This window comes from Podarcis pityusensis, assembly GCF_964106645.2.
Source record: "Podarcis pityusensis genome assembly, chromosome: 8".
NCBI lineage: Eukaryota > Metazoa > Chordata > Lepidosauria > Squamata > Lacertidae > Podarcis > Podarcis pityusensis.
Window position 1 is genome coordinate 3,813,650 of NC_138033.1, and position 27,052 is coordinate 3,840,701.

Genomic DNA, 27,052 nt, shown 5'->3' on the forward strand with positions numbered 1-27,052 from the left:
GGAGCGCGACCTGTTCCCGGGAAGAGGCGTGGGGCGCACGGCGGCGGCGGCGGCGGATCAGTCCCAGGAAGAGCCCCGACGGCGACGGCGGCGGCCGGAGCCCCCCCGGGAGAAGCACCAGCAGCGCCTGTTCAGCCCCAGGTCGGTCCGCGGAGGGCGAGGGGACGGGGGCAAACTTTGGCAAACTTGGCCAAACTTTGGCAAACTTTCCCCTCTAAGCGCCCAGCCGGCGTCGAAAAGCCTCCTGGAGGTGGGGGCGGCCAAGGGTTTGGGGGGCGCCGGTCCTTCAACCCCCCCCCCCAAAAAACCTTTCCCAAACTTTGCCAGGCGGGGACTGGGCGGAGGAATGAGGGTCCCCCTACCCAAATCCGTCCAGCGCGCCTCCTACCTCTGCGTGGGAAACGGCTGCTCTGCGTTTCTGATGCCGCTTTTGGGGGGGGCTTGCCAAGATGCCCCCATTTTAGTGGGGAGGGTCTGCCTGCTTTTCCGTCTAAGCTTTTCCTCTCCTCCCTGACTCTCTCTCTGGGAATCGGATCCGCCTGTCTCCAGGGCACCGCGGCGGCTGGAGGTGGGGGGGTCGGCCGGCAGGCGGATCCGATTCACGCCCGGGCTTGCTCTCGCCCTGCGCTGCAGACATTTTGGGTGCGATTATTCACCGCGGCAGAGCCAGGCAGGGAGGGAGGCAAGCAGCCTCAACCCCCCCCCTTCCACCAAAGGCTGGAGGGGAGCGGGGAGGGAGGGGCCGCCCTGGAATTTGACTTGGAAGAGAGAACGCACCGCCCCCCCCCGCGCAAAAAAAGAGATGTATTTATTATGTTTTGTTTTGCGAAAAAGATGTTTGCCAAAAAAGAGTCCAGCCTCCCGGGTTTCTTTCCCCTTCTGAGTTTGCAAATTTCATCCTCTCCTATTTTTGGCGGCTGGTACATTGGGGGGGGGGGGATGGGAAAAGGAGGTCAGCGGTGGAGAGCTGCTTGGCATGCAGAAGGGTGTCCCGGGTTCAGGGACGCGGGTGGCGCTGTGGGTTAAACCACAGAGCCTAGGACTTGCCGATCAGAAGGTTGGCGGTTCGAATCCCCGCGACGGGGTGAGCTCCTGTTGCTCGGTCCCTGCTCCTGCCAACCTAGCAGTTCGAAAGCACGTCAAAGTGCAAGTAGATAAATAGGTACCGCTCCGGCGGGAAGGTAAACGGTGTTTCCATGTGCTGCAACTCTCTATGTTAAGGGGCTGCCCCCAAAACCTCAGTCGGCCCTCTCCCCATCTCCTGGCCTGATTTCTTACATACAACCAGCCCAGGGTTGTCGCTGCCTGCCATGGGGCACGGACATCACCCCCAAAAGGGCCCGCCAGCCTCTTGCACTGGGCACCAGCCGCCACCGCTCTCCCGATGGGGCCTTGGCGAGGGTGGCTGCCCTTAAATGCCCTGCGAGCGGCACAACTCTGTGCGTGTGTCATAGGGGCACAAAAAAGGCCCCGAAGCTCTCTTGAGTATTGTGTTGTCGTCAAAGAAGCTTCGGCGAGTGATACTTGGAATAAGCAGGGTAAGAAGGGACGCCGAGGGTCATCCAGCCCAACCCGCTGCGATGCAGGAATCCCAACGGCAAATGACACACACCGGCAGCTAAAAATATTTCACGTTTTCTTTGCTGCGTGAGAAGGTGCGGCTGCGGTTTCACCGGAGGCTTGATGTGGGCAGCTGCCCAGGCAGAGGGTGTGGCAGGCGGCATGTTCTCCTGGCCCTGGCCCCAGCTGCCTCCGGTGGCCCCGTGCCATGTGAGGAAAGCTTCCAGTGGCGAAGGCATTGTGCGATAATTGGGATAATCCGTACGTGTAAAGGATGGGCACGCCCGAATCTGCTTTGGGTTATCCTGATCCCAGTTAATGGCGCTTTACCCAACGCACCCTATCTCACGCACCCTAAAAAGGGGGGGGGGGTTTGACCACCTGTAAGCAGCACAAGGGGTTCCTCAGAGGAAAAGGGAGGCAGGGGGGAACAGAGTGGAGGAAAGATCCATTTATTTCTGATATGTGTGATTCAGCGTGTGATTCAGTGATCCATCCTCATCCATCAGGAGGATGGAGCAACGAAAACAATCAGAGAGACGGAAAGCCTAGGAAAAAAAGGGTTGTAGCGTTTTGGACTCTTTAGTTTAGAGAAAAGGCAAGTGATACCTTTTAACCTTTAAAGCCCTATACAGCCTAGGACCCTCGTACCTACGGGACCGCCTCTCCTGGTATGTCTCACGGAGGACCTTACGGTCTTCAAACAAAAACATCTTGGAGGTCCTGGGCCGTAGGGCTGGCCTCGGCCAGAGTCAGTGGCCCCGATCTGGTGGAACGCTCTGTCACAGGAGACTAGGGTCCTGCGGGACCTGACATCTTTCCGCAGGGCCTGCAAGACAGAGCTGTTCCACCAGGCCTTTGGCCAAAAAACAGTCTGACCCCCTCCTTTGGTGTTCCTCGTAGAACTCTGGCCCAATGGTTGCCATTTGGTTTTGAATTGATTTTAGAATATTGATTATAGAATGCTGTGTTACTTTTATTGCTGTTAGCCGCTCTGAGCCCGGCTTCGGCTGGGGAGGGCGGGATATAAATAAAATTTTATTATTATTATTATTATACAATAGAAGCTTATTATAAAATAATTCGTGGCCTGGGGAAAGTGGGCAGAGAGGATTCCCCCCCCCCCACATAACACTAGAACCCGTGTTCATCCAATGAAGCGGAGCTTTGGAAGATTCAGGACAGAGGAAAGATAATGACTTTGTCACGTGGTTAAACTTTGGAACTCTCTGCCACAAGAGGCAGTGATGGCCTGGATGGCTTTAAAAGAGGACTAGGCAGATTTGTGGAGGAGGAGCGGGCTCCTGTGCTCAGTCCCTGCTTAAGGGTTTCCTTTGCGGCATCTGGGGGAACAGGATGCTGGACTCGATGGGCCTGATCCTGCAGGCTGTTCTGTTGTTGTTATGATAGCCTTGGCTGGCCCAGGCTGCTGAAGGCTGAGCTCAAAAGAGCTGAGGCTTTTAGACAGATAAGCTAATGCATTCCTGGCCCTGCGAGTTCCAAAAAAAGGAATCTCCTTCCCTCCCGTCGCTGTTGAAACTGGTTCCTCCTCTGCCGATAACCTCAATGTCACCCTTCCCTTCTCCTGATCACGTGGCCTCACGCTCAGACTGCAAGGCCAGGATCTGCGGGATAGCTCAGTCGGTAGAGCACAAGACTCTTAACTTCAGGGTCGTGGGTTCGAGCCAGACGTGGGGCAAAAAAGATTCCTGCATTGCAGGGGGTTGGACTAGATGATCCTCGTGGTCCCTTCCTACTCTTCCATTCCGGGGTTTTTATGATGCATGGCTAGCTAAGAACGTCAGGGGACTCCTAATGGACCAGGGTCCACCCAGTCCTGAGTCCATTTCTTGCAGTGCCGCACAGAAATTCAGTTTTGTGGTAGTAGAAAAGAAAGCTAAGTCTGCAGCTCGATATGCAGAAACTGAGTAGATGAGGCACAGGGTTAAGTGCCAGCCCCCTTGGTGGTGGGTCCATAGGTGAGGGTCAGCCTGCATGGCCTCCTGGCCTGCTCACCATTCAGACTTACTTACAGCCTGCAGGGCTCCTGGTTTTAATGCCAGCTTTCCTGAAGGACTAAGGACTCAGTTGCAAAGAAGGCATCTTCCTACCTTGGCTTTAAGATCTGCTTCGAAAGCCTTTCTTGTTATTCCACTACCCAGTAAGGCACGAATATCCATCACTCATGACAAGGGCCTTCTTGGTGGTGGCTCCGTGGTTGCTGGAAAAGCCACGCAGCACAGACTCTGCTTGGTTTTTGACCCTGGTGAAAACTTGCCTCTTCCTCCAGGCTTTTAACGATGCAGAGCCCTGAGGTTTTAGGCTACTAATTGGCCGGGGTGAGAAGGAGCGGTTAATATTGTTTCGGCAGTTTTAATGCTTCAGGTCTGAGATCTGCGGACGAAGGGCGGTATGCAAATTTTAATAATAATAATCAGGGCTTTTTTCAGCCGGAACTCACTGGAACTTGGCAACTCTCAGGTGGGCGCCGTTGCCATTCTAAGAAAAATATTTCTAGAAAAAATTCTAATAATAATAATAATTCTAATAATGATGATGAAGAATAATCTAATAATAATAATGATGATGATGAAGATAGATCAGGCCTGTGTTATGGGCAAATGTGGTCCACAGGGTTCTTCCCAGGCCACCGATCCTAATTTTCACCCTCCTTGAGTATTCCTCCCTGGTTGGGAAGTGTCCTTCAGCTCTGAATCTACCGTATTTTTTGCTCTATAAGACTCACTTTTTCCCTCCTAAAAAGTAAGGGGAAATGTGTGTGCGTCTTATGGAGCGAATGCAGGCTGCGCAGCTATCCCAGAAGCCAGAACAGCAAGAGGGATCGCTGCTTTTGCTATGCAGCGATCCCTCTTGTTGTTCTGGCTTCTGGGATTCAAAAATTTTTTTTTTCTTGTTTTCCTCCTCCAAAAACTAGGTGCGTCTTATGGTCTGGTGTGTCTTATAGAGCGAAAAATACGGTATCTCCTGCTCACTTGGCTGGAAGACAGAGAGAGCCTGTGTGTAAGTGTCTTGTCGAAACTGGCCTACGATGCCAAAGTGAAATTCAGCGCCTCGCCCTCTTTTCGCCTCTGGCCTTGCCCAGTGTTGGCATTCGGCCCCCAGAACATTGCCCAGGAGGGAATTTGGCCCTCGGGTTCCCAATCCCTGTTTTAGATTTCGTATTCAATGTTTCAGGCCCTTGCGTGATGAGAAGGAGCAAAGAGAAGGAATAGGTAGGAATAACTCCTACAGATCCACAAGGAAGTTCACCAAAGATTGCTGTCCATGCATCCTTAGACATGAAATGAATAACAATTATTATTTTGTTATTTATTTAAATCTGTATGCCGCCCTTTGTCTGGAGATCACAGGGCGGTCTGAGGCAGAATAATACAAAATGAGAACACACGACAATGTGAAAAAATTTAGATATGATGTAAAAAAGCCAGAAGGAGGAAGGAGGGAAGTCAGCTCTTAGGAGCAAGTATAAATGTAAAATGTAAAACCATATTTGTATGTGGAGTATGTAACTGAAAAACCAATAAAGATCATTATATATAAAAACAAAAACAAAACGAGAACACAAAATACATATGAAAACAAACCAATAATTACACACACCCCGCAAACTCATTTTAAAAGCCATAGAATGTTAATCAGCTGAAAGACTGGTTGAAGAGGAATGTTTTTGCCTGGCACCTAATGTTATGTAATGAAGGTGCCAGGCCAGCCGTCCTGGGGAGAGCATTCCACAGACGGGGAGCCACTACAGAGAAGGCCCCGTTCTTGTGTTGCCACCCTCCGGACCTCTCAAGGAGGAGACACACAAAGAAGGGCCTCAGAAGGTGATCTTGGTCCGGGTACGTTCATAAGGAAGAGGTGGTCCTTGAGGTATTGTGGTCCTGAGCCGTTTAAGGCTTTATAGGTCAAAACCAGCCCTTTGAATGGGGCCCGGAAGCTAATTGGTAGCCATTGCAGTCAGACCAGGATCGGTGTAATATGCTCAAACTGTCTTGAGCAGGGGTCAGCAAATTTTCAGCAGGGGGTCGGTCCACAGTTCCTCAGACCTTGTGCGGGGGGGCTGGACTATATTTTGAAAAAATAAATAAATGAAGGAATTCCTATGCCCCACAAATAACCCAGAGATGCGTTTTAAATAAAAGCAAACATTCTACTCATGTAAAAACACGCTGATTCCCGGACCGTCCGCGGGCCTGATTTAGAAGGCGATTGGGCCGGATCTGGCCCCCGGGCCTTAGTTTGCCTACCCATGGTCTTGAGCAACCTGGCCACTGAATTCTGCACCAGCTGAAGTTTCCAAACCGTCTTCAGGGGCAGCCCTACTTATAACACATTGCAGTAATCTAACCTTGAGGTTAAGGGACGCGGGTGGCGCTGTGGTTAAACCACAGAGCCTAGGGCTTGCTGATCAGAAGGTCAGCAGTTTGAATCCCCGTGACGGGGTGAGCTCCCGTTGCTCGGTCCCGGCTCCTGCCAACCTAGCAGTTCGAAAGCCCGTCAAAGTGCAAGTAGATAAATAGGTACCACTCCGGCGGGAAGGTAAACGGCATTTCCGTGTGCTGCTCTGGTTCGCCAGAAGCGGCTTAGTCCTGCTGGCCACATGACCCGGAAGCTGTACGCCGGCTCCCTCGGCCAATAAAGCGAGATGAGCGCCGCAACCCCAGAGTCGGCCACGACTGGACCTAATGGTCAGGGGTCCCTTTACCTTTACCTTTAACCTTGAGGTTACCAGAGCATAGACAACAGTAGTTAGGCTATCCCTGTCCAGATAGGGGAGGAAGCTGGGCCACCAGCCAAAGCTGATGGAAGGAACCGAGGCCACCTGAGCCTTGAGGATCCAGGAGGATCCCCAAGCTGCGAACCTGCTCCTTCAGAGGAAGAGTAACCCCATCAAGAGAAGGCAGTCTCCCACCCATCCGGTCTAGGGAACCCCCCACTAGCAGTGCCTCCGTCTTATCTGGACTGTGCTTCAGTTTGTTGGCTCTCATCCAGTCCATTACCCAGGCAAGACACTGGTCCAGCACTTCCACTGCCTCACCTGCAGATGTTAAGGAGACATAGAGCTGAGTGCCATCAGCATATTGCTGACAACATTCCCCAAACCTGCAGATAACCCCACCCAGCAGCTTCATTGAAACAGCCGGGGGGATAAAATTGACCCCTGAGGAACCCCACATTGAAGACTCCATGGGGCTTGTGCATCACTCTCTGGGAATGACCATCCCAGTAGGACCGCGACCACCTCAGAGTAGAGCCAACCACCCCAAACTTGGACAGCCACTCCAGAAGGACACCGTGGTCGATGGTATCAAAAGCTGTTGAGAAGTTGAGGAGGATTAGGATGATTTTTTAAGAGATGTAAAGGCAATATCGTTAAGAAATGCATAAGAAGTGGTTAAAACTTCATCAGAGGTGCTGATGGAAGTCTAAAAAGATTGGTTATAAGGTTTTGTGGTACGTTTTATAATTTATATGTTAAAATCAATAAAAATTATCTTTAAAAAGAGAGAAATAAGTTGAGGAGGATTAACAGGGACATATTTTCCCTGCCTCTCTCCCGACAGAGGGCAGTTTCTGTGCCAAAACCGGGCCTAAACCCCGACCGAAATGGATCTAGAAAATCAGTTTCCTCTGAGAGTGTCTGGATCTGGTCCACAAGCACCCGCTTAAGAACCTTGCCCAAGAAGGGGAGATGAGCTGTTGGCTAGTAGTAACTTAGATTTTCCAGATCTGGAGGGGCAGTTCTTGAGAAGTGGTCTTATTCATTCAACTTGTTTTTATTATTGCTTGTTAGCCGCCCTGAGCCCGGCCTTGGCTGGGGAGGGCGGGGTATAAATAAAAAATATTATTATTATTAGTACCCCTCTCAGCCTCCTTCAAGCAGGCAGGGACCACCAGGAAAACATTCATCACCTCCCTGGCCCAGCCAGCTGTCCCTTCCCTCCTAGTTTTTATCAGCCACGAGTGTCCAGGGCAAAAGCAGTCGCCTTGACCGAAACAAGGACTTTGTGCACATTATCAAGCCTTACCAACTGAAACTCATCCAGCACAACAGGACTCAGCTGTGCTCTGGACACCCCAGGAGATAAATCTGCTGTCACAGCAGAGTCAAGATCCCAGTAGAAGGAGCGTCTCCACCCCCATCGTTCTGCCCGGACACTGAGATCCAGCGCCGAGGGCCTTCTGGCGGTTCCCTCATTGCGAGAAGCCAAGTTACAGGGAACCAGGCAGAGGGCCTTCTCGGTGGTGGCGCCCACCCTGTGGAACTCCCTCCCACCAGATGTCAAAGAGAAAAACAACTACCAGACTTTTAGAAGACACCTGAAGGCAGCCCTCTTTAGGGAAGCTTTTAATGTTTGATGCATTATTGTATTTTAATATTTTGTTGAAAGCCGCCCAGAGTGGCTGGGGAAGCCCAGCCAGATGGGCAGTGTATAAATAATAAATTATTATTATTGTTATAGATGACGCAAACGATTCTATCCTCAAAATGCTTTGCAAAAAAAAAAGTCACAGCAAGTTCTGCCACCTCCTTCGGATGGGAAGCAGCCGAGAGTTTAGGTGCCATCGCTGGAAGGCGCTGCCTCCTGTCCCCTTGTGGCGCTTCTCAGCTAGAAATAAGCTGGGCAGCTGGCCGTTCCTAGACTAGGTGATGGTTCTTGGGCAGACTTTGGGGCTGTAGCCACAGTGGGCAGCTGGGTGGCCCCTGTGGGAACAGGATGCTGAACCGGATGGGCTTTTGGTCTGATCCAGCAGCCAAGCTCTTCTTATTTCCTTATGCTTGGGCTACAGCTTGCAGCTCACCTCTTGCAAAGTGCATCTTGTTTTTTTGGCACCTCGCTCTGTCTGCCTTTTCTGGAAGCCCTGGAGACACTAATAATAATAATAGTAATAATAATAATAATAACAATAATAATAATAATATTTTTTATTTTTACCCCGCCCTCCCCAGCCAAGACTGGGCTCGGGGCAGCTAACACCAGATATAAAACAATTGATTAAGATACAACTTTAAAACAAGATTAAAATACAACATTAATATGCAGCCTCATTTCAATAGAAACTCAAATCAGAAACTTTTTGGGGATGAAAACATCAAATCTTCCCTAAGGCCAACTATCCAGACTGGTCCTGCGTGGGCCAGAAAAAGCCAGGGAAGTCCCCAAATAGGAGTTCCATCACAGAAGGAAAAAGGAAAGAGGGGGAGGGGATCAAGTTGATTCGAAGCCAAAGGCCAGGCGGAACAACTCTGTCTTACAGGCCCTGTGGAAAGAAATCAGATCCTGCAGGGCCCTGGTCTCATGAGACAGGGCGTTCCACCAGGCCGGAGCCATCACTGAGAAGGCCCTGGCTCTGGTTGAAGCCAATCTAACTTCCTTAAGGCCCAGGACCTCTAGGGTGTTGCTATTTATGGACCTTAAGGTCCTCTGCAGGGCATACCGGGAGAGGCGGTCCCGTAGGTACGAGGGTCCTAGGCCAGTATAGATCAGACGCAGGCATGGGATCAATTTATTTCTTCCATTTCATCAAATTGGTTGGGGTTTTTTTTTTTTTGCCAAGTGAAACGCCAAAGCCTTGCCCTCTCTCCTTGGCAAATCCATGTGGGTTTGGCAACACAGATTAATATGCTAACTTGCCTGGCTCTCTGGAACTGGGTGTGGGCTGAGAAAAATAAGAACAGGTTTTTCCCTCTGGATGGGGCCGGGAAGAGCAGCTGTGGGGCGGAAGAGTCTTGCGCAGCGGTGGTTTGTTTCAGTCAGACGCCTTCCGAAAGGAGTTTCGGCGCATGCCATGTGCCAGGGAACCTGGGGCAAATGCCCCTACGCAGTGGCTAATTTCGCACTCGTGCCTCTTGCAGAGGAGTGGCAAGAGAGCTGTTGCGTGCCATCCTTTTGCTGGGCTCCAGAAAAGCACTTTGTGTCTTGAGAACGTGTTTGGGGGTGTGTAAAATCTATTAACTATCCTGCTCTGATTTGGGGCTTCCCAGTGGTTCCCCCTTCTTACTCCCAATTAGATCCCGGCTTACTTAACTTCAGCAATCCAACAGCATTCATTTATTTCCCATGGAATCGTAGAATTGTAGAGTGGGGACACAAAGGGCCATCTGGTCCAATCCCTGCTTTATTTAGCAGAATTTGCATCCTGCTTAATTTGTAAACGAAACCTCTTAATTGGTCCTCCCTGTGGACTTTATTTTGGAAAAAAGAGACCCAGGGTTCAGACCCTGCCTGGAAGCCGCACTCAGCGATCAGGCAGACCTTCTCCCAAATTCTGAATATTTGGAAACTTCACAGCAAAGAAGGGAAAGGCATTCTGCACGTCCCTAGAAGCTCATTTACCTGCAACCTGGGCAATTAGCACATGCCCTGCAGCCCTGAGCCTGCCATGGGAGGAGGCAAGCCTCAAAGCTGCCACTTTAATGACAGGTAACAAAGAAGACCAGTGTGCAGCTCTGAGCTTTGGTTGCCCTATTTCTGCAGGCTGTGGCTGCATCCAGGTTAGACTGCTACAAAGCACTGTGCCTGGGGCTGCTTTTGAAGACGGTTCAGGAACCTCGGTTCACGCAGAACGTGGCCATTTAGATGCCTATTTCGGGCCCAATCTCATTACACCAATATTCTTTTTTATTGACTTTTTATTTGTTTCCAAGGGACACGGGTGGCGCTGTGGGTTAAACCACAGAGCCTAGGACTTGCCAATCAGAAGGTCGGCGGTTCAAACCCCCGCGACGGGGTGAGCTCCCGTTGCTCGGTCCCTGCTCCTGCCAACCTAGCAGTTTGAAAGCATGTCAAAGTGCAAGTAGATAAATAGGTACCACTCCGGTGGGAAGGTAAACGGCGTTTCCGTGCGCTGCTCTGGTTCGCCAGAAGCGGCTTAGTCATGCTGGCCACATGACCTGGAAGCTGTACGCCGGCTCCCTCGGCCAATAAAGCGAGATGAGCGCCGCAACCCCAGAGTCGGTCATGACTGGACCTAATGGTCAGGGGTCCCTTTACCTTTATTTGTTTCCAACTCATGATGATATTGAGATACACACACACCTCACACCCCTTTTTAAAGCTCTAAATTCCCGCTATGGGGAATACTGTCCCTTGGGGAGTGATGGTAGTGGCATTTCCTGGTGCAAAGAGGCAGCAGAGGTGTAAATGACTATCAGACTTTGACAAGTTATGTCAAGTTCTCCAGTTCAGTTGAATTCATTAAACTACATAGTTTTAATGGGATGTTGAATAAATGTGCAATTAATTGTTGCTATTTTGAATCATTCTGTGCTAACTTCCTTAGTGGGTCGAGTCAACTGTGGCTCCCGGTTCCAGAAGAAGATTGTTGTTGTTGTTGTTGTTGAATTTGACCAAACTGTGGGAGGCAGTGGAAGACAGAAGTGCCTGGTGTGCTCTGGTCCAGGGGGTCACGAAGAGTCGGACACGACTAAACAACTAAACAACAACAACACTATCGAATTTATATACCGCCCTATACCTGGGAGTCTCAGGGTGGTTCACAGAATAAAATCAAGATATAAAACCGTTAAATGCCTAATAAAAATAAAAGCAACAACCCAATAGCCCCCTCCCCAAAAACAGGGCATAGGATGTAAATCAGATCAACCAAAGGCCTGGTTAAAAAAGAACATTTTTGCCTGGCGCCTAAAGCTGTATAATGAAGGCGCCAGTCAAATTTCCCTGGGGAGAGCATTCCACAGATGGGGAGCCACTGCAGAGAAGGCCCCGTTCTCATGTTGCCACCCTCCGGACGTCTCGAGGAGGCGGCACACGAAGGAGGGCCTCAGAAGATGATCTCAGGGTCTGGGTAGGTGCATATGGAAAGAGGTGGTCCTTGAGGTATTGCGGTCCTGCGCTGTTTAAGGCTTTATATTCGAAACCAGGGCTGTGAATTGGGCCCAGTAGGTTTGGCTTCATGGGGACACGACTCCTGTTCCAGTTTGGGCTGCTACTTGCCAGGGGGGGCACAATAGCACCAGTTGGCAGAGTCACATCAGAGCCTGGCCGCTGGCAGGTAGTAGCTGTGGGCAACCAAACAGCAAGCTTGTTTGCCTTCCCCAAAACAATGTTTTAAATAATATATTTTTCTTAAAATGCGGTGCCCAGAACTGGACACAGTATTCCAGGTGTGGCCTGACCAAGGAAGAATAGAGTGGGACTATTCCTGGACTATGGACTTCTGTTGATGCAGCCTAGAATAGCGTTAGCTTTTCTTGCTGCTGCATCACGCTGTTGACTCATAATAATAATAATAATAAATTTATTATTTATACCTTGCCCATCTGGCTAGGTTTCCCCAGCCACTCAGGGCGGCTTCCAACAAAAGATTAAAAATACATTAAAACATCACCTATGGTTTTCCCAGTAGTGATGTATGGAAGTGAGAGCTGGACCATAAAAAAGGCTGATCGCCGAAGAGTTGATGCTTTTGAATTCTGGTGCTGGAGGAGACTCTTGAGAGTCCCATGGGCTGCAAGAAGATCAAACCTCTCCATTCTGAAGGAAATCAGCCCTGAGTGCTCACTGGAAGGACAGATCCTGAAGCTGAGGCTCCAAGACTTTGGCCACTTAATGAGAAGAGGAGACTCCCTGGAAAAGACCCTGATGTTGGGAAAGATGGAGGGCACAAGGAGAAGGGGACGACAGAGGACGAGATGGTGGGACAGTGTTCGCGAAGCTACCAGCATGAGTTTGACCAAACTGCGGGAGGCAGTGGAAGACAGGAGGGCCTGGCATGCTCTGATCCAGGGGGTCAGGAAGAGTCGGACATGACTAAATGACTAAACAACAACAACAACAACAACAACAAATTAAAAACTTCCCTAAACAGGGCTGCCTTCAGATGTCTTCTAAACGTCAGATAGTTGTTTATTTCTGTGGTGTTTTGAGACACACACCCTCCGATTCGTGGGACAGAATTGTGCCACGCAAGATAGGCCCCTGAACATCACCGGGTACCTCTGCAGCTCCCATTGCCGCAGCGAGGTCAGACGAAATCAAGGCGCTCCACTACCTGAGCTATCGCGATGTGGAGACCAGTGTAGCCGCTGACAGGTGGCACATTTGGTACATGACCCAGGTTTGGTGTGGCCTGCCCCCAAAGCAGAAGCCTTTCTGAGGGTAAGGTGTGGTGAATTCGCCCCGGTCAGGAGTGAATAAGAGGGAAGCTTGCAAACAGCCAGAGGCTAAGGAAGAGGAGAAGGGAAAGGAGACAGGAACCAAACAGGTGAGGAAAGCTGGGTGAGGTCCCCGGGGGGGGGGGGGAGTTGTCACCTTGGGCCAAAGAGAAGGCAGGCAGAGATCCCAAGAACAAAGTGCCGACAAAGGAGGAGAAGCTGGAGTTTTTGACAGTAGCCATGAACCAGGATGAGGGATGAGGGACGCGGGTGGCGCTGTGGGTTAAACCACAGAGCCTAGGACTTGCCGACCTTCGATCAGAAGGTCGGCGGTTCGAATCCCCGCGATGGGGTGAGCTCCCATTGCTCGGTCCCTTCTCCTGCCCACCTAGCAGTTCGAAAGCACGTCAAAGTGCAAGTAGATAAATAGGTACCGCTCAGGTGGGAAGGTAAATGGTGTTTCTGTGCACTGCTCTGGTTCACCAGAAGCGGCTTAGTCATGCTGGCCGCATGATCCGGAAGCTGTACGCTGGCTCCTTCGGCCAGTAAAGCGAAATGAGCGCCGCAACCCCAGAGTCGGCCACGACTGGACCTAATGGTCAGGGATCCCTTTACCTTTACCTTATGAACTGGGATGATGGGCCTTGCATCTTTCCCCCTGCCCCCATCAAACAAAATTTATTTGCATGTAAAACAAACATGTTATTTGAAGTACCATCAAAAAACTAAAAATGCAGTCTAGTCCTTCCCCACCTCCTCAGTCACCAGAAGCCGTATTTACACAATTGTTCACAAATTGAGAGTAAAGGACCTACCATGTACAAGAAAAGAACCAATCTTAATCTCAGGTGAAGCACCTACACCTGAGATTAATAGCTTTGATTCTTTCCTATTTTCTGTTTGTCTTTACAATACTGAAAGATGTAGGGTATTGTGAACAAATAAATGCACACTGCGGTCCTCTGTGTAATTTCCCTGGCTTTTGTGGGTTTGTGTATCGTCTGGTGAGTCCTCATTAGCCTGGTGCAAAGCATGAAAATTGGAAGTGAGAGCTGGACCATAAAGAAGCCTGATCGCTGAAGAACGGATGCTTTCGTGTTATGGTTCTGGAGGAGACTCTTGAGAGTCCCATGGACTGCAAGAAGATCAAACCTCTCCATTCTGAAGGAAATCAGCCCTGAGTGCTCAATGGAAGGACAGATCCTGAAGCTGAGGCTCCAAGACTTTGGCCACCTCAGGAGAAGAGAAGACTCCCTGGAAAAGACTCTGATGCTGGGAAAGATGGAGGGCACAAGCAGAAGGGGACGGCAGAGGACGAGATGGTGGGACAGTGTTCTCGAAGCTACCAGCATGAGTCTGACCAAACTGTTGGAGGCAGTGGAAGACAGAAGTGCCTGGCGTGCTCTGGTCCAGGGGGTCACGAAGAGTCGGACATGACTAAACGACTAAACAACAACAACAAAGCATGAAGTTGCTGAAGCTGTGTCAGATTCTGGTCAAGCTCTCGCTCTACTGACACTTCACCAACACCCTCATCCCATGTTCGAAATTAGCTAGGCGCCAGGCACATTTTGCACCCAGCTTTCGACCACAATCTGCACAATCGGAATGAATTTCAGGAACCACAACGCAGGAGCAGCCACCATTATGAAAAAGAGGTTGGAGTCCCTGTTTCAAGCGACTTTTCGTCTTTTAAGTTCTCAAAGCTCTTTACCTGACTCAAGGTTGTCACCTCTGTCACCTGAACTAGCCAGATGTTTAACTGAGAATCTATCACAGTCATTCCATCATTTGAAAAACTAAGACTTGAGAGCCGTCGTGCCTGAAAAAGGCAACTAGGCATTCTGTTTTGGCAACTCCAACCTTGATTTAAGGAGCCATTTGGCACCTAGATTATATATCTGTGTTTCTAAGACTGCCTTCATTCGCACCATCATTCCATCCGTTATCTTCATGATATGGGCCATTATCTGTCTGGCGGGAGCTCTGGATCGACGACACCTTATGTAGATTCCTCTTCTCCATCATCCTGCTGGTGATTGTGTTCTTCTGGAGACCCTCGGCCATCAACCAAAGAGATTTGGAGCAGAATCCACCAAGTTCTCTGTTGCAAGCGCTACTGTGGGCAGTGCAGAAGATCTCATCGGAAGTAGAGGACCTGTGAAGGCTGCCGAGCGCAGGATAAATGTTGGCTGGGAGGAAAGTCACCTTCCCATCGCAATAACGGTCTCACACAACTGAACTGGAGTGAAGGCATCACAGTTTGCCTCAAGGAAGATGTTTCAGTTCAGAAACCCCCACCGTTCTACCCGGACACTGAGGTCCAGTGCTGAGGGCCTTCTGGCGGTTCCCTCACTGTGAGAAGCCAAGTTACAGGGAACCAGGCAGAGGGCCTTCTCGGTGGTGGTGCCCACCCTGTGGAACGCCCTCCCACCAGATCATAGCTGTCAACTTTTAGATTTGAAAATAAGGGATCAGCAGCCTCACCTGTCCTGGGGACAGTCTACGGGATATCTAACAATCCAGGATATTAGCGGGAAACGGCGCTGGAATAAGGGAATTTCCCGCAAAAAAAGGGAAGGTTGACAGCTATGCACCAGATGTCAAAGAGAACAACAACTACCAAACTTTTAGAAAACATCTGAAGGCAGCCCTGTTTAGGGAAGCTTTTAATGTTTGGCGTATTACTGTATTTTAATACTTTGTTGGAGTGTGCTGGGGAAGCCCATCCAGATGGGCGGGGTATAAAGAATAAATTATTATTACTATATTATTATAATGCTCTTCATCCCCTTTTCTCTCTCTAACATGTGGAACGAGTAACGCCTTCCTCTAAATTTGCTGAGGCTGCTTTGGGTGCCCTTCCATCTTCCATTCTGTGGGCATGACCAAGCCAGCGTAGACGTGGCTGAGACAGGAGTGCAAACAGGCTAGGAATGTGGGCTTGGGAGAGCACATCTTTGCTTTGTCCTGCTGTGTGATACTCAAAATCCTGATGCAAGGTCTTGACGCATCGCTCCTGGCCGTTGCAGCTTGCCTGCGACTCACTTTCATAAAGCAGCGTGCTCAATGCACAAGTCTGGCAGACCTTAGATGTTAGCATCACATTCTCCCACACCCTTTCGGAGAGGCGAGCCATTGCCGGGGCCGCCTTGCCAATATGCATATCCAGCTCAGCGTCAATGGAGAATTTCCTGGTTGTGGTACAGCCCAAGCAGGCAGGATCCCAAAGGATATGCTGTACGAACAGCTGGCTTCAGGCACCAGGCCTGTTGGCAGACCAATTTTACAAAGATGTCTGTAAACAGGACATGAAGGCCTTTGGGAGTGGCTAATGGCTTGGCTTGAGGGACGTGGGTGGCGCTGTGGGTTAAACCACAGAGCCTAGGACTTGCTGATCAGAAGGTTGGCGGTTCGAATCCCCGTGATGGGGTGAGCTCCCGTTGCTCGGTTCCTGTTCCTGCCAACCTAGCAGTTCGAAAGCACGTCAAAGTGCAAGTAGATCAATAGGTACCGCTCTGGCGGAAAGGTAAACGGCGTTTCCGTGCGCTGCTCTGGTTCGCCAGAAGCGGCTTAGTCATGCTGGCCACATGACCCGGAAGCTGTACGCCGGCTCCCTCGGCCAATAAAGCGAGATGAGCGTCGCAACCCCAGAGTCGGCCACGACTGGACCTAATGGTCAGGGGTCCCTTTACCTTTATCTTTACTGGCTTGGCTTCTCTGCAACCTGGGTGGAGGAAAGGAACCCCAATTTCCTTCTTTTAAGCTGCAACAAAAATTGGGGAAGAGAAGGGGCAGCCTGGCCTACATTGCATGCTGTTTTGCCTTGCAATCCCTTACAAAAAGTATAATTAAAGGAATAATTCATTTCCCCCTCTCTTTTAGCTGCTGATTACAAAGCAGAGGAGAAAATGAGCTCCTAGGAGAGGGGAAGGTCAGGGTTGTGCCTCCAGCTCAGTCCTCAGGGCTTAAGGTGAGCTCAGGGGTCAGATCAACAACCTGTTTGTTTTTCCGTGAGGGAGGCAAAGGCGTCACCAGGGAGGAACGCCCTCTGAGCATGTGCAGAATACCGTCTCCTTCTCATTGAAGGGTGGAATATTCAGGGCACGATCAAAGAAAGAAAGAGCTTTTCATGCATCACAGAGTTAAACCACGGAACTCCCTGCCACAGGAGGCAGCGATGGCCGCCAATTCAGATGGGTTTAAAAGAGTAGTGGATAGTTTCACAGAGGAGAGGGCTACTGAGGGCTCCTAGCCAGAGGCAACCATGCTTCTGAATACCCATTGAAAACCACAGGAGGAGACAGTTGCCTTGTGTTCGAATCCTGCTGACATCGGGGCATCTGGTTGGCTATTGTGAGAGCAGGATGCTGGCCTAGATGGGCCATTGATCTGATCCAGTAGACTAGCTGGAGAACTCTAGTTTTCCTTTAAAAAACAATATTATTTATTTGGTTTTTCAAATTAAAATTTTACAGAGATATATCAAACATAAATCATAAAAACAAGATTCCAAGGAATCTTCCATCCTCTCCTTTGTGGGTCCTGTTATTAATCATTTCCTTCAGCATCTTTTATGACACTCCAAATCTTTTACATCTCTATTATATCCAGAATTCACCCTTAAAAACTACAAGGGATATTCCAATCCTACTAACGATTTTAACTGTCTGCAATGGTCTTTAGGGCGCGGGTGGCGCTGTGGGTTAAACCACAGAGCCTAGGACTTGCCGATCAGAGGGTCGGCGGTTCGAATCCCCGCAACGGGGAACGGGGTGAGCTCCCGTTGCTCAGTCCCAGCTCCTGCCAACCTAGCAGTTCAAAAGCACACCAGTACAAATAGATAAATAGGTAAGATAAACAGTGTGCTGCTCTGGTTCGCCAGAAGCGGCTTAGTCCTGCTGGCCACATGACCAGGAAGCTGTATGCCGGCTCCCTCGGCTAGTAAAGCGAGATGAACGCCGCAACCCCAGAGTCAGCCACGACTGGACCTAATGGTCAAGGGTCCCTTTACCTTTACCTTTACCTTTAATGGTCTTTAAGATAAGTTACAAATTTCCCCCATTCCTTATTGGAATTTTGGTATTCCTGATTTCTGATTCTTCCGGTCATTTTAATAACAACAACAACAATAATTTATTATTTGTACCCCGCCCATCTGGCTGGGTTTCCCCAGCCACTCTGGGCGGCTTCCAACAAAGATTAAAAGGTACATCAAAATGTCACACATTAAAAACGTAGTCATTTTAGCATAGTCCACCTGCCATTCTTATAGGGTAGGGACTTTGTCTTCTTCCCATCTCTTTCCAGCAGACTATTCTTAGTTTTTTATGAGATCGGGATGCCGGACTAATGGGCCCCCATTGGCCTGACCGGCACCCATCAACGCTTATTATGTTCTTACGTCACGATGTTATTGTGCAACCGCAGCTCCAGACGCCCTCGTGTTTGGGACCCTGGGAGGCCTCTAAAATCGGCGGTTTGTCATTTCCAGACTGGTTTGGCAGGTGTGCAGGATGCGATCTGCCTTGGGAAATGGGGTGTCCCTTTTATTGTTGGTGGTGCTGGGGGTGGAGGAACTGGGAGAGAGGTTTAGGGCTGGCTCCGTCCTTGCCTGAACTGGTTCCCTGGGCATTACAAAATGGATTTGGCACTCTGCCCGGGGAATCTCTCCTCCTAGACAAAGGGCTCCCTTTTGTAGAGAACAATGCTCTGCAGGCAGAACTGGGCTGCCAGATTTCTTCCTGATTAAGGATGGCCTCTTGGGAGAAATCTGGCTGCACCCCGTCTCCCAGATCCCCAATTTTGTCCTTTACTTATTTACTTATTTAGCCTGGAGAAGAGGTTAAGGGGTGATATGATAGCCATGTTCAAATATATAAAAGGATGTCACATAGAGGAGGGAGAAAGGTTGTTTTCTGCTGCTCCAGAGAAGCGGACATGGAGCAATGGATCCAAACTACAAGAAAGAAGATTCCACCTAAACATTAGGAAGAACTTCCTGACAGTAAGAGCTGTTCGACAGTGGAATTTGCTGCCAAGGAGTGTGGTGGAGTCTCCTTCTTTGGAGGTCTTTAAGCAGAGGCTTGACAACCATATGTCAGGAGTGCTCTGATGGTGTTTCCTGCTTGGCAGGGGGTTGGACTTGATGGCCCTTGTGGTCTCTTCCAACTCTAGGATTCTATGATTCTATTCTATGATTCTATGATTCTATGATCTATGTTAATGGAAAAATCTGAGGGCTCCCTTGGACAAAAAACAAAGACACCAACCAGGATTACTTGGAGCAAAACAGCAGCCTGTAGGCTTGGCCTTTATTGATCTGTTGCAACAGGGTGCTCCCCTCACCTCAGCGGCGTAGCGTGGGTTGTCAGCACCCGGGGCAAGGCAAGTAATTTGCGCCCCCTAACCCCTAACCTGCCGCCGCTGCCAGCTCCTTTCTGCTGCCTGGTCTGGTCTGGTGTGGTTCTCTCCCGCGCTCAGCGCTGCGCTGGGCGGCCGCTGCACTGTCCCTCCCCCAGATAGTCCCTCGCTCTCTCTCCGCACCGCACGCCTGGCACCCACCCCCTCCACAGTGGGCGGCGACCCGGCGGCTCGGATCGGATTCGCACAGCCAGCACTGCAGTGAGAGAGAGTGAGTGAGCCAGGTAGGGGCAGAGAGCTGCGAGTGCGAGCGCGCCCCCCTCCCAGATGTTGCGCCCGGTGCAGCCGGCCCCCCCTGCACCCCCCACGCTACGCCACTGCCTCACCTGCAGCAGAGAGGAGGGACCCAGAAAAATGGTGTGCAAGGCCTTATAAAGACTTTTGAAATTGCCACCCTGTAGATCAAGACCACCCCCAGAAACATCATACATACATCACAGAAGGGGTGTAACCTAAGACCACCCTTCAGATACATCACACCTACATCACAGAAAAGGCGGTCTAAAACAGAAATTTTAATATTCTTTATTTTCTCCTGTTGTTGTTTATCTCCTGTCTGGCAAGTTACTTGATTGGATTTCCTGGGTAGCCTGGCCAGTCTTTTGTAATGATAAATACTTACTTAATAAATACCAGGTCACAGGCTCACACCCTATTCAAAACACAGACATACCCTTAAGACAGGATTTGTGAAGGAAAAGACACTGGGGAGGCTTTTCTATTTTGACCTTGCAGAGAAAAGATTTGGTCAGTTTAGGAATAAAAATGGTTCCAGGTTGGCCTTCCTGCGCTGATCTATGTATGTGCTTGGTTGGTACACTTATGAACATTACCATGTATTTAAGACCATAAAATTCCTATCACATCTATTAAATTGACATTGTACCGGCCTTCATCCAAAGCCCTCAGGGCACTTCGCAGCACGAAATATGGAACAAAAACCACAAAGTACACAATAAAAACAAGAACAGGAACAAATGAAAACAAGAACAGGAACAAAACAGTAACCCTGCCTCGCCGCAAACACATTTAAAAGTTTCTTCCGTGAGGGCAAATTAGATCAGGCATGTAAATTGGTCTAAATATATTTCCTCCACGTGTTTTTGTAAACAACAGCTGCTGCCTAATTTATTTATGTATTGCTTTTACATCCCACTTTTTCCTCCCCTCCAAAGAGCTCAAAGTGGCAGGTACGTGGGGATTCGAACCCATCTCTCTCCCTGGTCCCAGCCCAGTGCCACGACTGGTGCAATTAGGTGGTTAGCTTTAAACTTGACTCATCTGAGCACGCACCGAATAAATGTTTGCATGTTTGCGTGCTGTAATATCTCCGCAAAAGTGCCTCTGAGCAACTCCTGCTGTGTTCAGTGGGACTTGCTGCCTTGCAGGTGTGTTTAGAGTTGTGGAGCTTAAACAGTGTTCAAAAATACAACATTGTAACCTTAAATATAACAATAAAAAGGATAAAATGTTCAAATGTTAATAAAGGTACCTTCTGCATACCTCAGCCAATTTAAATTACCGTATTTTTCGCTCCATAAGACGCACCAGACCAAAAGATGCACCTAGTTTTTGGAGGAGGAAAACAATAAAAAAAATATTCTGAATCTCAGAAGCCAAAACAGCAAGAGGGATCGCTGCGCAGTGAAAGCAGCAATCCCTCTTGCTGTTCTGGCTTCTGGGATAGCTGCGCAGCCTGCATTCGCTCCATAAGACGCACACACATTTCCCCTTACTTTTTAGCAGGGAAAAAGTGAGTCTTATAGAGCAAAAAATACGGTATATCATGCCCTCTCTGAAGACCCAAATGAGACAACAGATAAGTTAATATTCTGCATTAGGTTATTGTATTTTAATATTCTGTTGGAAGCCGCCCAGAGTGGCTGGGAAACCCAGCCAGATGAGCGGGGTAAAAAAAAAAATATTATTATTATTATTATTATTAACCATACTCACGAGTTCAGTGGGGTTTTGTGACTTGTCCATGGATTTGAGTGGGTCTACTCTGTGGGTTAAACCACAGAGCCTAGGACTTGCTGATCAGAAGGTCAGCGGTTCGAATCCTCGTGATGGGGTGAGCTCCCGTTGCTTGGTCCCTGCTCCTGCCAACCTAGCAGTTCGAAAGCACGTCAAAGTGCAAGCAGATAAATAGGTACCACTCCGGCGGGAAGGTAAACGGCGTTTCCGTGCGCTGCTCTGGTTTGCCAGAAGCGGCTTAGTCATGCTGGCCACATGACCCGGAAGCTGTACGCCGGCTCCCTCGGCCAATAAAGCGAGATGAGCGCCGCAACCCCAGAGTCGGCCACGACTGGACCTAATGGTCAGTGGTCCCTTTACCTTTATTTACTCTGAGTATGACTTTGGTGGCTATCACACAATATTTTTTAAAAACGGAACCTTTTTCTTTTAAATGTTTTTAGAAGAGCATATTGTTTTAATTCATTTTTTTAAAACAATAATAATTTCATTAATCCCCTCCCAGTTTTTCTTCTGGCAACTGGTGGTGTTTTTTTTTCTGTTCTACTTCAGTACTTCTGATGTTGGCTTTAAACGCAGCCAGCGTTTGAAACGTGCGTGGAGTTGAGAAAAAGATGTGCCGTTTGTTTAAGGATTTGCTTAAGGATATTGAGTGGTGAGAATCCTTTCTGGCAGAAAATGCATGTTTGCTTTTGCATTGTCCCCTGCTGTTGGTTTACGGACAGCCCGGAGTTTTATAGAAACTTGGTCCCTGCCCTGAGGATCTTACATTGAGGCAGGAGCGAAAGGAAAGAGTTGTCAGCCGGCAGACAGCGTGGGAGAAGCCGTGGTGATGATAATGGAGGATTTTGCTTCACAATTCTTAGTTCAAGGGAGTTGTGGAAAGTGGTTGACTCTCTCCAATTACTGAGATAGGAGCATACGACCATAAGAAGAGCCTGGGTCCTGGATCAGGCCAGGGGCACATCTGGTCCAGACTCCTGTTCTCACAGACCCCAACCTTTATGGGAAACCCACTCTTCCAGTTTCCAGCAACTTGAATTCAGAAGCATCGCTGCCTCTTTGTTGTTGTTTAGTCGTTTAGTCGTGTCTGACTCTTCGTGACCCCCTGGACCAGAGCACGCCAGGCACTCCTGTCTTCCACTGCCTCCCACAGTTTGGTCACACTCATGTTGGTAGCTTTGAGAACACTGTCCCACCATCTCGTCCTCCGTCGCCCCCTGCTCCTTGTGCCCTCCATCTTTCCCAACATCAGGCTCTTTTCCTGGGAGTCCTCTCTTCTCATGAGGTGGCCAAAGTACTGGAGCCTCAGCTTCAGGATCTGTCCTTCCAGTGAGCACTCAGGGCTGATTTCCTGAAGAATGGAGAGGTTGGATCTTCTTGCAGTCCATGGGACTCTCAAGAGTCTCCACCAGCACCAGAATTCAAAAGCATCCATTCTTCTGCGACCAGCCTTCTTTATGGTCCAGCTCTCACTTCCATACATCACTACTAGGAAAACCAGAGCTTGAACTATAGGGACCTTTGTTGGCAAGGTGATGTCTCTGCTTTTTAAGATGCTATCGCTGCCTCTGGGATGGATCAAATATTTAAAGTTTTTACAAATATTATTCCTGAATGTATCCTTTTGACTTGACAGCTCAGGGGAGATACCTAGCTTTATGAATTCGGTAAAATCCATACTTTAACCGACTCTCCTCATTCCAATGCCATTTTAACCCGGCTCCGACCTGGTGAAATGCACTGTCCCACGAGACTAGGGACTTTATCTTCTTCCGCAGGGCCTGTAAGACAGAGCTATTCCGCCTGGCATTCAATTTGAATTAGCCTGATCCTCTACAGTCCTCAGGTTACAGATGCTTCAGGTTGTGTTTTATTGGGTTACGGACTGTCGTAACCCGGAAGTACCAGAACGGGTTACTTCTGGGTTTCGGCAGTTGCGCATGCACGGAAGCACTAAATCGCGCTTTGTGCATGCGCAGAAGCACCAAATCGCAACCTGCGCGTGCGCAGACGCGGGTTGCGAATGCTGCGGGTTGCGAACTTGCATTCCGCACGGATCACATTCGCAACCCAAGCGTCCACTGTATTCCCTTTTCCCTTTTCTCTTCTATGAAGAAACCCTTTCTGGGACCCCACATTTAAATTCTTCCCTGGTCTCGTTGCTGGCCCTAGTAGGACCAACTTGGCCAGTTAGCCCTGGTGATCATTTGATGTCTACTGACTGGGGTGTTTTGTTTTTTTTTCTGCCCAAAAATGATTCCTGAATTTTAGAATTTTATTGATATTGATGCTGCATTTTATTTTGTCTTTTAGGCTGTTTTATGCTCTTTTTAAGTCGCATTTTAATCAATGTTTTATATTTGCTGTTAGCCGCCCTGAGCCCAGTTTTTAAACAGGGAAGGGCGGGGTATAAATAAAATTTTAATATTTATTATTATAAAGAAAGGTGAATTTGGGCTCCACCTCCCTCCATGAACCAAAAAGCAGGAAGTCACATGGGGCATCCTGCCATAATTCTCCAAGAGTGAGAGCACAGACACGGCCCCCTGCCCAGGGAGTGACCAAGGGGGCAAGACTGGACATCCACAGAGGCAGTTGAGCAAGTCAGGTGTTCTGAAAGCCCATCTCCAGTCACCCCAAATTCACCATCAGATCACATAGCATGTCCATGGCTACAGCCTGCACCAAAAAACCCACGCATCCACTCTTTCGTGGGGCCGCAATGCCGCAAAAATGTGGTTACAAAGCACGGATCCACATGGATCCTCAGGATTTTTGCATTGGGCTACCCCAAACTCACCATCAAATCACATGTCTGTGGCCACAGCATGAACCACAAAAATCATACATCCACTGTTTCATTCAGATTTTTTTTCTTGTTTTCCTCCTCTAAAAACTAGGTGCGTCTTATGGTCAGGTGCATCTTATGGAGCGAAAAATACAGTGTAAGCGGTTGACTGGCAAGGCTGGATTCTCAGTTTGCTGCAAAACATCCCTGGGAAGAGAGGGGTGGAGAGTGTCGGTGGGACAGGGGGTGGGCTGGCGCGGGCCAGGGGGTGGTGGGAAAGCTGGGATGCTCTTCTAGCAGGTGGCCCGTGTCCACACACACCAACCATGGAGCTGCTCCATCTTCCTAGGTCCCTGCGACGCTTGGGGTGCTGGTGGCCGACAGGATCGGGACCCTGATTGCCAGCTGGCATTATGGCGAGTGAAGACATCACCAGTGCCCAGGATCTGTTGGACCTCAGCTTCAAGTGTGAGTCAGGGGAGCTCACCAGCAGATTTTCAGGTTGCCTTGGGGAAGAAATTACCCTAGAACAGATTATTCACCTGTTGTCCTGTGAGCAGGGAATTGCAGCTCTGCCAGAGGAATGGGGGGGGTGTCTCCTAACAACCCCCAGCGCCCTTAAGAAACTATAACTCCCAGGATTCCTTGAAGGAAGCCAAGTGGTATCATAGAGCAACAATTTCCAGAGTTGTAAACTGTCAATCCCACTTCCCTAGGAGCTCTGGGAACAGCAGCGTGGCAGGAATATGGGCTTCCCTCAAAAAACTACAACTCCCAGGATTTGGGTGGGGTGGGGGTGGGGAGAAGCCGTGACCATTTAAAGTCCTACCAGAGTGCTTTAAATGTTTGGCATGAATGTGGTACCAGAAGGGACCAAGAGTCTGGCTCGGTACATTCCTAACCCGCTGTTGGCGAAAACGATTAGGATAAAATTTTGGTAAATTAGGGAAAACAAATAAGGACGGAAGCAGCTGGGTCTGCCTTTTGTCTCCTGCATTTTTGGTGTTCCTGGTTTGGCAGCTGTGCTTTGGAACATGAAGAGAGCAGGGTCTGGCTGTTTTCCCTGACTGAAGTGCGAGGGTGGGTGGGTGGGGGGGTATCGTCCTGAGCCTTTGAAAAGCGTCTCTGGCTCCCAAGCGTGTTACGTGAGCGGTTGCAAACTGGGCCTTTCCGCGGGGCGATTATGCAATCTGCCTTTGGGGCTACGGCGGGCTTTGCTGAGCCCGCCCCAGGAATGTCAAAAGAGGCTGCAGGCCAAAGACTTTGCGTTGCTCATCTCCGCTTTGAAATGCCCAAATAACTTCAAAGGGAGAAAAAGACCGGATAGTAATAATGATAATCGTAATAAACACTCTCCAATGCGTATTTTGCTTTGCAAAGTAGCAGAGGAGAGTGTCCTGCTCTCCCCCCCCCCCCCCGGGACTTTTGCAACCTAAGATTTGACACGGGAGGCAGGCGGTAAACAAGCAGATTCCTTAATCTGTCCTGGTTGCCCAAATCAAGACACAAACACTAGATCTCCACTCAAGCAAACAGGAATGCCAGAGAGGGAGAGAGGAACAGAAGACACGGCTTTTCTGCTCCAATTAGCTCAGTATGGGCAGTTCTTTTGTCAACAGGGACAAATGTCATGTTCTGCTTAGGCAGGAAGAACCAGGCGCACAAATTTAGGATGGGGACACCTGACCCGACAGCAATACATGTGAAAAGGATCTAGGGGTCTTAGTGGACCACAAGCTAAACATCTGAAGGAGCGTCTCCACCTCCATCGTCCAGCCCGGACACTGAGGTCCAGCTCCGAGGGCCTTCTGGCGGTTCCCTCACTGCGAGAAGCCAAGTTACAGGGAACCAGGCAGAGGGCCTTCTCGGTGGTGGCGCCCGCCCTGTGGAACGCCCTCCCACCAGATGTCAAAGAGAACAACAACTTACCAGACTTTTAGAAGACATCTGAAGGCAGCCCTGTTTAGGGAAGCTTTTAATGTTTGATGCATTACTGTTTTTCAATATTTTGTTGGAAGCTGCCCAGAGTGGCTGGGGAAGCCCAGCCAGATGGGCAGGGTATAAATAATAAATTATTATTATTATTATTATTATTAGTCAACAGTGTGATGCAGCAGCAAGAAAAGCTAACACTATTCTAGGCTGCATCAACAGAAGTCCATAGTCCAAGGATAGTCCCACTCTATTCTGCCTTGGTCAGGCCACACCTGGAATACTGTGTCCAGTTCTGGGCACCACAATTTAAGAAGAATATCGACAAGCCAGGAAACCCCAAGCAGGCACAAAAAGAGCTCTCTGCCTTGCTTTCCCCAAGCAGGCAAGATCGTCTCTGCATGCTAGGGATGCTTGCAGCAAATCTCACACAAACTCGGACGGCCCCACAGGATCTCACAAAAGCATCCCAGAGCTGGTGCACTGAGCACGCCTTAGAATCATAGAATCATAGAGTTGGAAGAGACCACAAGGGCCATCGAGTCCAACCCCCTGCCAAGCAGGAAACACCATCAGAGCACTCCTGACATATGGTTGTCAAGCCTCTGCTTAAAGACCTCCAAAGAAGGAGACTCCACCACACTCCTTGGCAGCAAATTCCACTGTCGAACAGCTCTTACTGTCAGGAAGTTCTTCCTAATGTTTAGGTGGAATCTTCTTTCTTGTAGTTTGGATCCATTGCTCCGTGTCCGCTTCTCTGGAGCAGCAGAAAACAACCTTTCTCCCTCCTCTATGTGACATCCTTTTATATATTTGAACATGGCTATCATATCACCCCTTAACCTCCTCTTCTCCAGGCTTAACATGCCCAGCTCCCTTAGCCGTTCCTCATAAGGCATCGTTTCCAGGCCTTTGACCATTTTGGTTGCCCTCCTCTGGACACGTTCCAGTTTGTCAGTGTCCTTCTTGAACTGTGGTGCCCAGAACTGGACACAGTACTCCAGGTGAGGTCTGACCAGAGCAAAATACAGTGGCACTATTACTTCCCTTGATCTAGATGCTATACTCCTATTGATGCAGCCCAGAATTGCATTGGCTTTTTTAGCTGCCGCGTCACACTGTTGGCTCATGTCAAGTTTGTGGTCAACCAAGACTCCTAGATCCTTTTCACATGTACTGCTCTCAAGCCAGGTGTCACCCATCTTGTATTTTTGCCTCTCATTTTTTTT

The 27,052-nt window shown here is 49.3% G+C and overlaps 1 protein-coding gene across 2 annotated transcripts in view; it reads left to right on the forward strand.

The window, feature by feature from the left end:
- PPP1R13L (protein phosphatase 1 regulatory subunit 13 like) overlaps positions 1–27,052 on the forward strand; it is a 54,009-nt gene continuing 26,957 nt past the window's right edge. Inside the window, exons 1-2 of one of the 2 annotated variants that reach the window (XM_081018682.1) lie at positions 1–141; positions 24,241–24,359. In XM_081018682.1, the coding sequence (XP_080874808.1) occupies positions 24,305–24,359 (55 nt within the window). In that variant the 5' untranslated portion in view covers positions 1–141; positions 24,241–24,304. Of the gene's footprint in view, positions 142–16,600; positions 16,674–24,240; positions 24,360–27,052 lie in introns of those variants that run through there. The other variant, XM_081018681.1, reaches the window with a different exon arrangement.